General features: G+C 39.8%; 1 protein-coding gene across 5 annotated transcripts in view; it reads right to left on the bottom strand.

Annotated features, from left to right (window-relative positions):
- The window catches only part of LOC133040581 (Fc receptor-like protein 3), a 50,745-nt gene that overhangs the window by 17,140 nt on the left and 17,149 nt on the right, over positions 1-16,456 (bottom strand). For 4 of the 5 annotated variants that reach the window (XM_061120445.1, XM_061120444.1, XM_061120446.1 and 1 more), the window contains 4 exons: positions 15,749-16,036; positions 14,943-15,218; positions 2,725-3,003; positions 2,236-2,355 (listed from right to left, as the gene is read on the bottom strand). In XM_061120445.1, coding sequence (XP_060976428.1) covers positions 2,236-2,355; positions 2,725-3,003; positions 14,943-15,218; positions 15,749-16,036 — 963 coding nt within the window. Of the gene's footprint in view, positions 1-854; positions 1,367-2,235; positions 2,356-2,724; positions 3,004-14,942; positions 15,219-15,748; positions 16,037-16,456 lie in introns of those variants that run through there. The other variant, XM_061120448.1, reaches the window with a different exon arrangement.

Raw genomic sequence — 16,456 nt, 5'->3', positions numbered from 1 at the left:
ATTATGTGCATACGTGCTCAGTTGTGTCCAACTCTTTGCCACCTCACGGACTGTAACCCTCCAGGCTCCTCTGTTCATGGGCTTCTCCAGGCAACAGTACTGGAGCAAGTTGCCATGTCCTCCTCCAGGGGACCTTCCCAACCCAGGGATCAAGCCCACATCTCTTGTGTCCCCTGCTTTGGCAGGCAGATTCTTTACCACTGAGCCACCTGGGAAGCCCAATATTAATTATATAATTTTTTATTCCTGGTAGTATAATTTACCTTGAAATATTATTTGATATAAATATATTAATATAGGCTCCTCTTTCCATGGGATTCTCTAGGCCAGAATATTGGAGTGGGTAGCCATTCCTTTCTCCAGGGGGGTCTTCCCAACCCAGGGATCAAACCTGGGTCTCCTGCATTACAGGCATATTCTTTATTATCTGAGCCACCAGAGAAGCCCTATAGTTAATACAACATTAATTAATTTTTTGTTAATATCAAATAGTGTTTCAGGGTTAAATGATACCACCAGGAACAAAAAGGTCATAAGGTCATAAAGTCATAAAGGATTATGTGGTCATTTCATCAAAAACACATAACAGTGATAAATATTTGTGCACCTAATAATAGAGTTTCAAAATTCATGAAGTAAATCTGATAGAATTGCAAGAAAAAATGAAAAAACCCACAATTATTGTTGAAAATTTTAATATCCTTCTCTCAATAATCAATAAAGTAAGAGAAAAATCAGTACAGATATCAAAGACTTCAGCAACACTATCAATCAAATTCACCAACAAACTCATACTACAAGAAATGTTAAAAAGAAATCCTTTAGGCAGAGAGAAAATGATACCATGTGGATGTATATATATACAAAGAGGAATGAAGGATTCTGGAGGTCATAACTAAATGGGTATTACCTTGACATCCAGCCAGAAAAAGAAATGATAAGAAATAAAGCTACCAAACCAATATCCCTTATGAACATAGGTGCAAATATTCTTAACAAAATTTTAGCAAATCAAATTCAAAAATTATAACCAAGGAAGGTTAACCCTAGAAATGCAAAGCTGTTTCAACATTTAACATTCAAAATCCAAAATCTGTATCAGTAGACTAAAAAATAAAATTATATGATTTTCTCAGCCTAGAAAAAGCATTTGTCATTGTTCTATAAAAACTGTCAGTAAATTACAATTTGTAGGGATTTCTTCAGCCTAATAAACTGTAGCTACAAGAAATCCACAGCTAAGATTATCATACGTAAATGGTGAAAGTTCAAATACTTTCCCCTCCCTGAGCTCAAGAACAAGACAAAGATGTATGTTCTCTTAACACTTCTGTTCAACATTGTCCAGGAGGTTCTAGGCAGTACACTAAGGAAAAAGAAAACAGGAATCAAGATTGGAAAGGAAGGCATAAAATTATCTTTATTCATAGATGACTTGGTCATCTATGTAGAAAATCTGATGAAATCGACAAAACTAATACTATAACTAATAAGTGCACTTAGCAAAGTTGTAGGATATGAGACGGATATAGAAACATCAATTGAATTTCTATATACTAGCAACAAGGGGCTTCCTTGGTGGCTCAGAAGTTAAACAATCTGCCTGTAATGTGGGAGACCCACTCAATCCCTGGGTTGGGAAGATACCCTGAAGAAGGAACTGGTGATCCATTCCAGTATTCTTTCCTGGAGGATCTCACGCACAGAGGAGCCCAGCGGACTAGAGTCCACAGGGTCACAAAGAGTTGGACATGGCTGAGCAACTAACACACACATAGTAGCAACAAACAATCAGAAACTGAAACTTTAATTTCATTCTCAGAATTTCTTAATTTTATCTAAATATCACTATATTTAAATGGTATTTAAATAAATATATGAGTTTATGGATTGTACCTATGGCTATTGTTTATTTCTGTTGTTTTTGCAGATGAAGGACTTTCTCTTTCATTCTTTTTATTTTCAGTAAGCTTTGGACTGAGGTTGGAACAGTAAATACTTAACTTTCTAATTTTTAAATGGAAACAAAACTCTACTCTCTGATTTAAAATTCAAATGAAACACATGGAATAACAACTTCATTAAGAAATTTGTTCTGCCTTTTTATCTCTGCCAATCTGTGTGATCAGTACTTGTAAAAGAATAATTAACCTTTGTAGGATACACTACACAAGTTGAAATAATAATAGCAATGGCAAAAGTCACAACATCAAAGAGTAAGATATAGCCACTTACCTGAACTCCTTTGGGTCCTGAAGTGATGCACCAGAGCAGCAGTAGCAGCAAGGCCAAGGATGCTCAGTAGCCCTGAGGTGACTCCCTCAGTGATAAGGGTTGTTTTGTTACTGGGTGGTCCTAAGTGAAGAGACCTGTACTTGAGTTCAGTGCCAAATATATTTCATCTAGACAAAAACTATGTAGGTGGGGGAGTAGCTATATATTAGGACAGGTTTTTGCCAGGTTCTGATTTCTCAATTGGAATCATTTCCAGTATAATTTGTATTTTTAGAATAATAACACAGGGAGAGTGATTGCCAGAATCTAACATTAAAATTTATTTCTTTTCCCTCCCCTGTCCCCACGAAATCAGTACCAATCTCCAGAAGCCCCAAGCCTTGGTTTCATGTTAATAACTCTTTGACATTGGGAGGATTTGTACAGTCTATTGGAGAAATATTTTGTTGATTATAAATGTAACCTGTAGCCCGGGTACCACCAACCTACCTATGATGCTGAGTATCACCATCTCACTGTGCTGTACCCCTAGGCCATTGTCAGCCCCACAAGAGAAGTTTCCGGAATGCTCTGCCATCAGAGTGAGGTTGAAGGATGCTCCTCCTCCAAAGGGGGCCTCTTTGCTCCCCAGCGTGACATTCTTGTAATAAAACCAATACAGGATTGGGGGAGAGCCCCTTTGGGCCTCACAGCGAAGCTCTAACACATCTCCCACCACAGCCTGGGCCCCAGCAGGACCGAAGGTGACGACAGGATGGGACACTGGAACTGAAAAAGGCAGCACAGCTTATGAGCAGTCTTGGTTAAGTAAGTACAAAATAATTTAATAAAGGAAATATCCAGCATAGTTCAGTACTAGGAGCATGGACTTGGAATTCAGCAAAACCCGAACTTAAATCCCATCTCTGCTCTTTATTAATGGCAGAGAAAGGATTTAAACTCAAGTTCCTTGGTGTCTTAGATGGTAAAGAATCTGTCAGCAGTGCAGGAGACCCAGGTTCATTCCCTGGGTCTGGAGAAGGGAATGGCTATCCACTCCAGTATTCTTACCTGGAGAATTCCATGGACAGAGGAACCTGGCAGGCTACGGTCCATGGGGTCACAAAGGGTCAGACACAGCTGAGTGAATAACACTTTCACTGCCCTTTATTAGCCCTGTGATCTCGATGTTTTAAAACATTTTACCTTCTCCAAGTCTCAGTTTATTCCTTTGTAAAGTGGAGGTAATAGTAAGAATCACGTATGTAAAGCACTCAATAAATACTAGCTACTGTTGCTGATAGGAATAATTACTAGAAGCAAGGTTTGTTGCTCCATATTATTAATTTCTGAGACTTAACTTTAAACCTAGACATCCACACCTATTTGAAGTATCCTCTACTCAGTTACCTTGCTCTATTTTTCTACTTAGCATTAGCACTAACATCTATCAATCTGTTTTCTATGTATCTATCTATTTATCATGGTTATATATCTGATTCCCCCAATAGAATGTAAGCTTCATAAGAATGAGGACTTAACTCTTTGTTCATTATTGTATTTCCAACTGCTAGAATTTTGCCTTGGCATGTAATAGTTTATCAATAATTGGTGAATAAGTGGATAAGTAAATTAATCTATATTTGGCCCCAAAATATCCAGATACAGAAATAGCAACAAAGATTTCCATTTTAATTTGTGATTATAGAAATAGGGAAGCCAGGAAAAACAGAAAATCATTATGTTTTAAATTAATATATGGAATTATTCATCCATAATTAATTAACGTGAAATGTGAACTGTAAGATTGCTGATTCCATTAAGTTGTGAGGAAACCCAGGTAAACCAGGCTGTGTGCAGTGCTTTAGATATAAATGGTGCGCTTCATTGGCAAGAGAAGTTTGGCAAGGATCTAGAGCTTAGCTTTGCATCTGAGATAGGGTAAAGGAGAGGGGTAATGGAGACAATCAGTTGAATGGGGATAATTCAACTCAAAAATGCACCATCTGCTGGCTATAAGGCAGATGGCACCAGTGGTCTCATTTGGGTAGAAATGCCAAGTCATGCTTTCGTAAAATTCAAACAGATAGCTTGAGTTTTGCCCTTCTGTATATCCTTTACAATATACAATGACTTGGGCCAAATGCTAAGGGTCTCAGGGGTAAGTCTTTATATGTTTGTGCACCTCAGTTTGCCTTTTCACCCATGTCACCACTTCATATATTTTTATTCAATTTTTATTGCTGTAAAATATACATACATACCTTAAAATATTCCACCATAAACTTTTTAAGTGTATAGTGAAGTGGTATAAATACTTTCATAACATTGTGAAACCAACACCATCATCAATTTCCATAACATTTTTCGTGTAAAACTGAAATTACATACCCATTAAACAATAAGTCCCTATGCTCCTTCTCCTCAGCCCCTGACAAATATCAGTCTACTTTCTATTTCTATGATTTTGATTACTCTGAATATATTATATAAGTGGGATCATATAGTATTTGTTACTTTTGACTGGTTTATTTCACTTACAATAATGACCTCAAGATTCATCCATGTTGTTGCATGTATCTGAATTTTCTTTCTTTATAAGTCTGAATAAGTTCCATGTCATGTGTATACCATATTTTGATTACCCATTTATCTTTTAATGGACACCTGGGGTGTTCCCATGTTTTAGCTTTTATGAATAATGTTCTGTACATGAGTATACAAATGTCTTTGTGAGAATATATTTTCAATTTTTTCTTTTTTGTGGAGGGTGAGCAGTATTCAGAAGAACAATAGAAAGGGGATGATTAGAGATCTCTTTAAGAAAACTGGAGCTACCAAGATAATATTTCATACAAAGATAGGCACAATAAAGGACAAAAATGGCAAGGACTTAACAAAAACAGAAGAGATTAAGAAAATGTAGCAAGAATACACAAAAGAACTATACAAAAAAGGTCTTAATGACCCAGATAACCATGATGGTGTGGTCACTCACCTAGAGCCAGACATCCTGAACTGAGAAGTCAAGTGGGCCTTAGGAAGCATCACTACAAACAAAGCTAGTGGAAGTGGTAGAATTCCGGCTGAGCTATTTCAAATCTTAAAAGATGATGCTGTTAACGCACTGCACTCATTATGCCTGCAAATTTGGAAAACTCAACAGTGGCCAGAGAACTGTAAAAGGTCAGTTTTCATTCCAATCCCAAAGAAAGGCAAGGCCAAAGAATGTTCAAATTACTGTACAATTGCACTCATTTCACATGCTAGCAAGATTTTGCTCAAAATCCTTCAAGCTGGGCTTCAGCAGTACATGAATCAAGAACTTCCAGATGTACAAGCTGGATTTAGAAAAGGCAGAGAAACCAGAGATCAAACTCCCAGCATACACTGGATCATAGAAAAAGAAAGAGAATTAAAAAAATATATATCCTTCTGCTTCACTGACTATACTAAAGCCTTTGACTTTGTGGATCACAGCAAATTGTGAAATATTCTTAATGAGATGAAATACCAGTCCACATCACCTGCCTCCTGAAAAACCTGTACGCAGGACAACAAGCAGCAGTTAGAACTGGACATGGAATAATGGACTGCTTCAAAATTGGGAAAGGAGTACATTAAGGCTGCATATTATCACACTGCCTATTTAACTCATATGCAGAGAACACCACATGAAGTGCTGGGCTAGATGAATCTCAAGCTGCAATCAAGATTGCTGGAAGAAATATCAACAACTTCAGATATGCAAATGACACCACTTTACTGGCAGAAAGTGAAGAGGAACTAAAGAGCCTCTTGATGAAGGTGAAAGAGGAGAGTGGAAAAGTTGGCTTAAAACTCAACATTCAACAAACTAAGATCATGGCATCCAGTGCCATCACTTTATGGCAAATAGATGGGGAAAATGAGGAAACAGTCTCAGATTTCATTTTCTTGGGCTGTGAAATCACTTCAGACAGTAATCGCAGCTATGAAATTAAAAGATGCTTATTCCTTGGAAGAATAGCAATGACAAGCCTAGACAATGTATTAAAAAGCAGAGACATCATTTTGCCAACAAAGGTCCATATAGTCAAAGCTATGGTTTTTCCAGTAGTCGTGTACAGATATGAGAGGTGGACCATAAAGAAGGCTGAGCACCTAAGAATTGATTCTTTCAAACTGTGGTGCTGGAGAAGACTCTTGGACAGCAAGGAGATCAAACCAGTCAATCCTAAAGGAAATCAGTCCTGAATATTCATTGGAAGGACTGATGCTGAAGCTGAAGCTCCAATACTTTGGCCACCTGATTCAAAGAGCTGACTCACTGGAAAAGGCCCTGATGCTGGGGAAGACTAAGGGCAAGAGGAGAAGGGGGTGACAGAGGATGAGATGTTTGGATGGCATCACTGACTCAATGGACATGGGTTTGAGCAAACTTAGGGAGATAGTGAAGGTCAGAGAAGGCTGATGTGATGCAGTCTATGGGGTCACAAAGAGTCAGACAAGACTTAGAGACTGAACAACAACAACAACTCACAGGTGGAATTTCTGTGTCATATGGTAGCTCTATTTTTAATTTTCTTAGGAGCTTCCATAGTGGTCTCAATAGTGATTTCATCATTTTACATTCCCACCAAAATTACACAACATTTAGAATCAAACTCCATACCCGCCAGAGATGCTCAGAGGGCTCAAACAAAACCTTGTGTGCACCAGGACCCAGAAACCCCGCAGAGACTGAGCCAGAGCTGCCTTTGAGAGTTTGAGTATCTCCTGTGGAGGCACGGGTCAGCAGTTGCCTGCTGCGGGGACAGGGACTCTGGCTGGCTGCAGCAGATCTGGGTCATGCAGCATGTGGCATAAGCCCTCTTGAAGGAGGTCACCATTAGACCCACCATAGAGCCGCTGAGCAGATGACCCACAAACTGCAGGACAATTATACCAAAGAAATTCTCTCACTGTTAAGAAAGTTCTAGGACCCACAACAGATTTCCCAACCTGGAGATCCTGCAAAGGGACTGGGAACCCCCAGGGAATTTGACTTTGGAAGACAGTGGGATTTGATTACAGAACTTCCACAAGATTGGGGAAACAGGCTGTTGGAGGGCACAAACTAAACCTTGTGTGCACCAGGAGAAAGGAGAAAGAAGCAGTGTCCCCACAAGAGACTGAGCCAGACTTGCCTGTGAGTGTCCAGGAGTCTGTGGTGGAGGTGTGGGTTGACAGTTTGGCCTCAAGCCAAACAACAGAGAGGGAACACAGCCCTGACCATCAACAGAAAGTAGGATTAAAGATTTGCTGAACACGGCACCACCCATCAGAATAAGACCAGTTTCCCCCACAGTCAGTCTCTCCCATCAAGAAGCTCCCATAAGCCTCTTATCCTCATCATCAGAGGGCAGACAGAATGAAAACCACAATCACAGAAAACTAGCCAATCTGATCACATGGACCACAGCCTTGTCTAACTCAATGAAACTATGAGTCGTGCTGTGTAGGGCCACCCAAGACAGACGGGTCATTGTGGAGAGTTCTGACAAAACATGGCCCACTGGAGAAGGGAATGGCAAACCACTACAGTATTCTGGCCTTGAGAACCCCATGAACAGTATGAAAAGGCAAAAAATATGACACTGAAAGATGAACTCCCTGGGTCAGTAGGTAACCAAAATACTACTGAAGAAGAGTGGAGAAATAACTCCAGAAAGAATGAAGAGATGGCACCAAAGCAAAAACAATGCCCAATTGTGGATGTGACTGGTGATGGCAGTAAAGTCTGATATTGTAAAGAACAATATTGCATAGGAACCTGGAATGTTAGGTCCATGAATCAAGGTAAATTGGAAGTGGTCATACAGGAGATGGCAAGGATGAACATTGACATTTTAGGAATCAGTGAACTAAAATGGACCATCATGGTTGAATTTAACTCAGATGATCATTATATCTACTGCTTTGGGCTAGAATCCCTTAGAAGAAATGGAGTAGCCCTCATAGTCAACAGAAGAGTCTGAAACGTAGTACTTGGGTGCAATCTCAAAAATGACAGAATGATCTCTGTTCATTTCCAAGGCAAGTGAAAGTCACCCAGTCATGTTTGACTCTTTGCGACCCCATGGACTATACAGTCCAAGGAATTCTCCAGGCCAGAATACTCAAGTGGGTAGCTTTTCCTTCTCCAGGAGATCTTCCCAACTGAGGGATCAAACCCAGGTCTTCCACATTGCAGGTGGATTCTCTACCAGCTGAGCCACAAGGGAAGTCCAAGAATACCGGAGTGGGTAGACTTTCCCTTCTCCAGAAGATCTTCCCAACCCAGGAATCAAACTGGGGTCTCCTGCATTGCAGGTAGATTCTTTACCAACAGAGCTATCAGGGAAGCCCAACCATTCAATATCACAAAAATCCAAGTCTATGCCCCAACCACTAATGCCAAAGAAGCTGAAGTTGAATAGTTCTATGAAGACCTACAAGACCTTCTAGAACTAACAGCCAAAAAAGATGTCCTTTTCATCATAGGGGGACTGGAATGCAAAAGTAGGAAGTCAAGAGATACCTGGAGTAACAGGCAAGTTTGGCCTTGGAGTACAAAATGAAGCAGGGCAAAGGCTAACAGAGTTTTGCCAAGAGAACACACTGTCATAGCAAACACCCTGTTCCAACAACACTAGAGACTACTCTATTCATGGACATCACCAGATGGTCAACACCGAAATCAGATTGATCATATTCTTTGCAGCCGAAGATGGAGAAGCTCTATACAGTCAGCAAAAACAAGACTGGGAACTGACTGTGGCTCAGTTCGTGAACTCCTTATTGCAAAATTCAGACTTAAATTGAAGAAAGTAGGGAAAACCACTAGACCATTCATGTATGACCTAAATCAAATCCCTTATGACTATACAGTGGAAGTGAGAAATAGATTCAAAGGATTAGATCTGATAGGCAGGGTGCCTGAAGAACTATGGATGGAGGTTTGTGACATTGTACAGGGGGCAGTGATCAAGACCATCCCCAAGAAAAAGAAATGTAAAAAGGCAAAATGGTTGTCTGAGGAGTCCTTACAAATGGCTGAGAAAAGAAGAGAAGCGAAAGGCAAAAGAGAAAAAGAAAGATATACCCATCTGAATGTAGACTTCCAAAGAATAGCAAGGAGAGATAAGAAAGCCTTTTTCAGTCATGAATGCAAAGAAATAGAAGAAAATAATAGAATGGGAAAGACTAGAGATCTCTTCAAGAAAATTAGAGATACCAAGGGAACATTTCATGCAAAGATGGGTTCAATAAAGGACAGAAACGGCATGGACCTAACAGAAGCAGAAGATATTAAGAAGAGGTGACAAGAATACACAGAAGAACTATACAAAAAAGATCTTCATGACCCAAATAACCATGACGATGTGATCACTCACAAGGATTACACAAGGACTCCAATTTCTCCACATCCTGGCCAATACTTGTTATTTTCTGGTTTTTTGTTTGTTTGTTTGTTTGTTTTTAATAGCATCCATCCTAATGAGTATAGGTAGTATTTCATTGTAGCTTTTTTTTGGTTTGAATTTCCCTAATAGTGAGTAATGCTGAGCTTTGTGCGTGTGCGTGTGTGTGTGTGTGTGTGTGTGTGTGTGTACTTATAGCCATTTATATATCTTCTTTGGAGAGATGCCTATTCAAGTCCTTTACTCGTTTTTTAATGGGTTCCCCATGAACCCAGTTCTGGCCCCTACCCCTTAACCCGCAGCATCAGAGTCCACAAACTTTCCAACAAGAGACAAGGCAGAGGTGCCAGTCTCACCCTGGCTCCCCTCCTACCCTTTCTTTCTCTCTGCATTGGTGAAACGATGACTCAGGGGATCCCAGACATGAGGGAAGAGCCCTCCGTCCGGCGGCACCAGGTGACAATAATGCATCACTTCCGGGGGCAAAGCGGCAATAACCCCAGAGACACAAGAAGTGATACAGGACCCACACCTTTTGCAGAGACGTGGGAGGATGGAAAGTGACTACTCCCAAATATAATATAACCAGAGCAAGCCTAGGTGTGAGAAAACAAAACTTATGCCATAGCACCACCTACTGGAAAACAAAAGAAAGGCCTCTAATTTCTAACAGTACATCAAACGCACCAGCAGAGGAAAAATTCAAGTACCATGAAGAATCACGGTAATGCTGTACCACAAAAAGAAAATGGCAATTCTCCAGAAAGCAAACTTACTGTCATAAAATATTATGATCTAACTGAGAAAGAACTCAAAATGGCTTTCATGAAGAAACTCAGCAAGCTGCAAGAAAAATCAGAAAGCCAGACTAACGAGCTCAGAAATAAAACTAGCAAACAGAAAAAACACCAGAGACATTAAAACTCTAAAAAAAGAGCCAAACAGAAACTTTGGAATTGAAGAAGCCAGTAAATGTTAAGAATAATGCCTTGGAAAGCTTTGGAAATAGATTAGACTGTATGAAAGAGAGAATTAGCAGGCTTGATGATAGAAACGTAGAAATGCTACGAGTATATGAGGAGAGAGAAGTAAGATAATTTAAAAATGAAGGAATTCTCCAGAAGCTATATGACTGTTAGAAAAGGCAACATTAGAGTAAGGGGTATCCCAGGAGAATACAGGGGAAGGGGAAGTCTCTCAGTTATATTTAAACAAATAATAGCTGAGAACTTCCCAAACCTGGGAAAGAAATTGGGTATACAAATTCATGAAGCTAACACCTAATTACCTCAATGCAAAAAGACCTTGCACAAGACATATTATATTAAAATTGTCAAAAGTCAATGACAAAGAAAGGATTTTTAAGGCAGCCAGGAGGAAAAAAGATGGTACCTACATGAGAATCCCCATGAGCCTATGATCAGGTTTCTCAGCAGAAACTCTGCAGGACAAGAGGGAATAGAGGGGCATTCTCAAAATACTGACAAATAAAAGGTGTCACTCAAGACTATTTTTTCTAGCAAAGTTATTATTCATATGTGAAGGAAAAACAAAGCTCTTCCCAGACAAATGAAAGCTGAGGGAATTCATCAACACTCGTTCTGCTTATAACAAATGTTTAAAGAGGCTCTCTACTAAAAACAAAAAGGCAAAAATACACAATACTTTGAAGAACATTATATCTAGAATCAGAAAATTGCAACTCAGAATAGGCTTTAAATACTTTATTATAGCATAAAGGTAAAAGGAGGAAGCAAAAAAAAAAAAAAAAAACCCACAACTATTGCTTACTTCAATTTGGTAGCAATCTCACAACATAAAAAGAGATAATTTGAGACAAAAACGTAAAAAAGGAAGAGGGAAAGAATAGAACTCACATAGGTAAATGAAAATAAAATGCTATTAGCAGTGTGTGCAGCAGTTGTGTCCAACTCTTTGTGACCCTATGGACTGTAGCCCACCAAGGCTTCTCTGTCCATGGGATTCTCCAGGCCAGAATACAGAAAATGGACTACTTTATCTATGAGAGGTTTTATGCAAACCTCAAGGTAACCACATAACATAAATCTAAAGCAGAGATACAAAACAAAAAAAAAAAAAAGAGGAAATTGAGAAAAATATCATAGAAAGCCACAAAACCAAGGTGATATGCAGAACCTTAAGAGGAGAAAAAAAGGAGATATAGAGCAACCAAAAAATAAAAGGTAAAGTGGGCAGCACTAAAGTTCTCCTTTATCAATAATCACCTTAAATGTAAATGGATTGAATTCACCAATCAAAAGACATAGAGTGGCTAGACAGAGTAAAAGAAGATGATACTCCATGTATATGGCAACAAAAATAAAGTGGGTGTAGTCATACTCACATTAAATGAAATAGGCCTCAAACCAAGAAAGGTAACAAAGGACAAAAATGGATATTATGTAATGGTAAAGGGGACAATTCACCAAGAAGATAAAACAGTGATAAACACATATGTAGCTAACATAGCAGCACCCAAATATACAAAGCAATTATTAACAGACCTAAGGGGAGAATTGGAGAGCAACACAATAATAATAGGGAACTACAACACCTCACCTATATTAATGAACAGATCATACAGACAAAAAGTCAACAAGGAAATAACAGCCTTAAAAGAAACATTAGACCAGGGAGTCTTGATAAATTTATATAGAACATTCCACTCAAATGCAGTACAATACACATACTTAGTTGCTCATGAAACTTTCTCAATGATTGACCATATATTGGAACACAAAACAAGTCTCAATGACTTTAAGATTGAAATCATATCAACCATCTTTCTTGATTACAGTGGTATGAAACTGGAGATTAACCACAAAAAGAAATCTGGAAAATCACAAATATGTGAAGACTGAATAACATGCTGAGGAACAACTATTGGGTCCAACAAGACAGCAAAGGAGACATGGAAAAAATGAAGACAAATGAAAATGAAAATATGACATAAAAAATCTAACTTTACACATAAAGGAACTAGAAAAAGAACAAATAAAGCCCAGAGTCAGTATGAGGAAGGGAATGATAAAGATTAGAAGAGAAATGGCATATACACTAGAAGCAAAATACAAAAGATTGATAAAAACTAAGACCTGCTTCTTTTAAAAGATGGACAAAAATTGACAAACCTTTTGCTAGATTCACTAAGAAAAATGAAACAAAGCTTTGATAAATAAAATCAGAAGCAAAAGAGGAGCTATAACAATGAATGTCCCAAAATACAGAGGATATAAGAATATTATGAACAGTTATATATGCTGGAATCAAGATTGCCGGGAGAAATATCAATAACTTCAGATATGCAGATGACACCACCCTTATGGCAGAAAGTGAAGAGGAACTAAAGAGCCTCTCAATGAAAGTGAAAGAGGAGAGTGGAAAAGTTGGCTTAAAGCTCAACATTCAGAAAACTAAGATCATGGCATCCGGTCCCATCACTTCATGGCAAATAGATGGGGAAAACAGTGGAAACAGTGGCTGACTTTATTTTTGGGGGCTCCAGAATCACTGCAGATGGTGATTGCAGCCATGAAATGAAAAGACGCTTACTTCTTGGAAGGAAAGTTATGACCAACCTAGACAGCATATTAAAAAGCAGAGACATTACTTTGTCAGCAAAGGTCCATCTAGTCAAGGCTATGGTTTTTCCAGTGGTCATGTATGGATGCGAGAGTTGGACTGTGAAGAAAGCTGAGGGCTGAAAAATTGATGGTTTTGAAGTGTGGTGTTGGAGAAGACTCTTGAGAGTCCCTTGGACTGCAAGGAGATCCAACCAGTCCATCCTAAAGGAGATCAGTCCTGGGTGTTCATTGGAAGGACTGATGTTGAAGCTGAAACTCCAGTACTTTGGCCACCTGATGCTAAGAGCTGACTCATTGGAAAAACCCTGATGCTGGGAAAGATTGAGGGCAGGAGGAGAAGGGGACGACAGAGGATGAGATGGTTGGATGGCATCACCAACTCAATGGACATGGGTTTGGGTGGACGCCGGGAGTTGGTGATGGACAGGGAGGCCTGGCATGCTGAGGTCCATGGGGTCGCAAAGAGTCGGACACGACTGAGCAACTGAACTGAACTAAACTGATATGCCAACAAATTGGGCAACCTAGAATAAATGGACAAATTCTTAGAATCATACAACCTTCCAAGACTGAACCATAAAAAGTGAAATTTGAATGACCAATCTCTGGTAAAGAGGAAAACAGTAATCAAAAACTCCCAAGAATAAAAAAGCACAGGATCAGATGACTTCTCAGGTTCAGTCAGTCAGTCAGTCAGTCAGTTCAGTCACTCAGTCGTGTCCGACTCTTTTCGACCCCATGAATCGCAGCATGCCAGGCCTCCCTGTCCATCACCAGCTCCTGGAGTTTACTCAAGCTCATGCCCATCGACTTCACAGGTTAAATTCTACCAAATAGTCAAAAATGATTTAAATCCTATTCTTCTCAAAATATTTTTTTTTTCCCCAGTGTAATCATTTTATTAACAAACAGAAACTATGGGTTCAGACAAGAGTACAAATTACAATATTTTCCCCATGGGTTAAATTGCTACATTTTTATAATAAAAATAAAGAGTTTTCATAGTTAATTTCTCAAAACATAAAGCCTGCCTGTTGAGTTTCACCAGCCCAGGTGGGATGCATGAGACAAGTGCTTGGGCCTGGTGCACTGGGAAGACACAGAGGAATCGGGTGGAGAGGGAGGTGGGAGCGGGGATCGGGATGGGGAATACGTGTAAATCTATGGCTGATTCATATCAATGTATGACAAAACCCACTGAAAAAATAAATAAATAAAATATTTTTTAAAAAACTGAAGAGAAAGGATTACTTCCTGACATTTTACAAAGCCAGCATTCTGATACCAAAACCAGACAAAGAAAATTATAGGCCATTATCTCACATAACATAGACACAAAAAATCCTCAACAAGCTATTAGTAAACCAAACACAACAATACTTTAAAAAGATCGCACCCTATGATCAAGTGGGACTTATTCCATGTATGCAAGGATGGTTCAACATTTGCAAACCAATCAACATGATATGCCATATTAATAAAGTGAAGAATACAAACCATATGATCATCTCAAGAAATGTAGGAAAAACATTAGGAATGGCCTAAGTTCCTGAATGTATTGTCGGAAGAAAGAATCCCATGACTCTCCAGTAGAGGCAGAAAAACAAGGCATCTGATGGAATGTCGCTCCAGCAAGTAGCCCAAAGGAGAGGACATACTCTGTTCTTGTCTGTAACTGCTGTAGGCATATCCTACTCACCTGTGACACTGAGAATCACCCTGTCACTGCGCTGGACCCCCAGGCTATTCTCAGCCTCACAGGAGTAGTTTCCAGAATGTTCCGCAGTCAGAGAAAATTTGAAGGCTGCTCTTCCAGAGGGAACTGAGCTGCTTCCAAGGGTGACATTCTCATGATAAAATCGGTACAAGATAGGAGGAGAGCCACTTTGGGACTCACAGTGAAGCTCCACCACATCCCCCACCATAGCCTTCGTCCTAGGAGACGTGAGGGTGAGGACAGGGCGAGATACTGGAACTGAAAGATACAAAAGAGTTGTCAGAGGACTCTGATGCTGTGCCAGACTCATAACCACACCCAAGAAGCCTGGTGATGGTTTAGTTGCTAAGTTGTGTCTAACTCTTATGACCCCATGGACTAGCCTGCCAGGCTCCTTTATCCAAGGGATTTTTCAGGCAATAATACTGGACAGCATTGCCATTTCCTTCTCCAGGGGACCTTCCCAACCCAGGGATCAAACCCTGGTCTCCTGCATTGCAGGCAGATTCTTTACCAACTGAGCTACCAGGGAAGCCTAAATACAGATATACCGACTGAACCATGAAGAGTAATCTTAGATGATTTTGCTTTCATCACTACTACTGTTTTCAGTTTGCTCCACAAGGCATAAGATGTCTTCAGCTTTTGTCATCTTTGCCATTCATTAGTTAGCTTCTAAATCTTTACACCTCTATTCCTTTGCCTCCTTCCAAACAGCTTCATGGCAAATTGATAAGCTAAACCCTGGCTTGTGAACTGAGGCTGAATAGAAGGAATTGAGAACTTACTGCTCAGTGTGACTCTGACCAGTTTGCTGAGGACGGGACCATGAATGTTGTCAGCGGCACAGTAGTATCTCCCAGCATCGCTCTTCTTCACAGTGAGTATCTGCAGCTCCGCCGACAAGGAACGCTGGGTCTTTCTTCCCAAACTTCTTACTGTGCCCTCTCTGTGCCAGGAGAATGTGACAGTCCCTGTTCCCTTGGCTACTGAGCAGATAAGGAGCAGATTTTCTCCTTCAGTAAGCTGCCCCTCAGGGGGCTGGATCTCTAGATTTACATCAGACACAGGGATTCCTAGGAGGACAGAAGATGACACATGAAGATTCTCGTGGCAGAAACTTCAGGGTCAAGGAGAAGGCTGGTTCTGCCATGAATAAGTCAACAGCAGCAGACACAATAAGCAGGGGGCCAAAGTGAGAAACAGGGAATTAATCATGTATGTTATTATAAAGGTACCCTTGCACCACACACAACAGTTCCCATCCTTGGAGAATGTGGGGATGGGTTCTTGATCTTAAACCTAATATTGATAGCAGTCACATTTTATGGACATTTATACTTAAGGACTCTTTGGTGCACCAATGACCACAAAATAAAAGTGGTCTTACTTCTGTTCAAAAGAAACAGAACTCTGAGAATATTACTTCTGTCCTGAAATTCAAATCCCTCTGCTATCCTTCAAGACTCTTCTCCAGTCTCACCCCCATCTTCCCA

The sequence above is a fragment of the Dama dama genome, chromosome 20 (assembly GCF_033118175.1).
Source record: "Dama dama isolate Ldn47 chromosome 20, ASM3311817v1, whole genome shotgun sequence".
NCBI lineage: Eukaryota > Metazoa > Chordata > Mammalia > Artiodactyla > Cervidae > Dama > Dama dama.
This window is presented reverse-complemented; position numbering and strand designations above follow the sequence as displayed.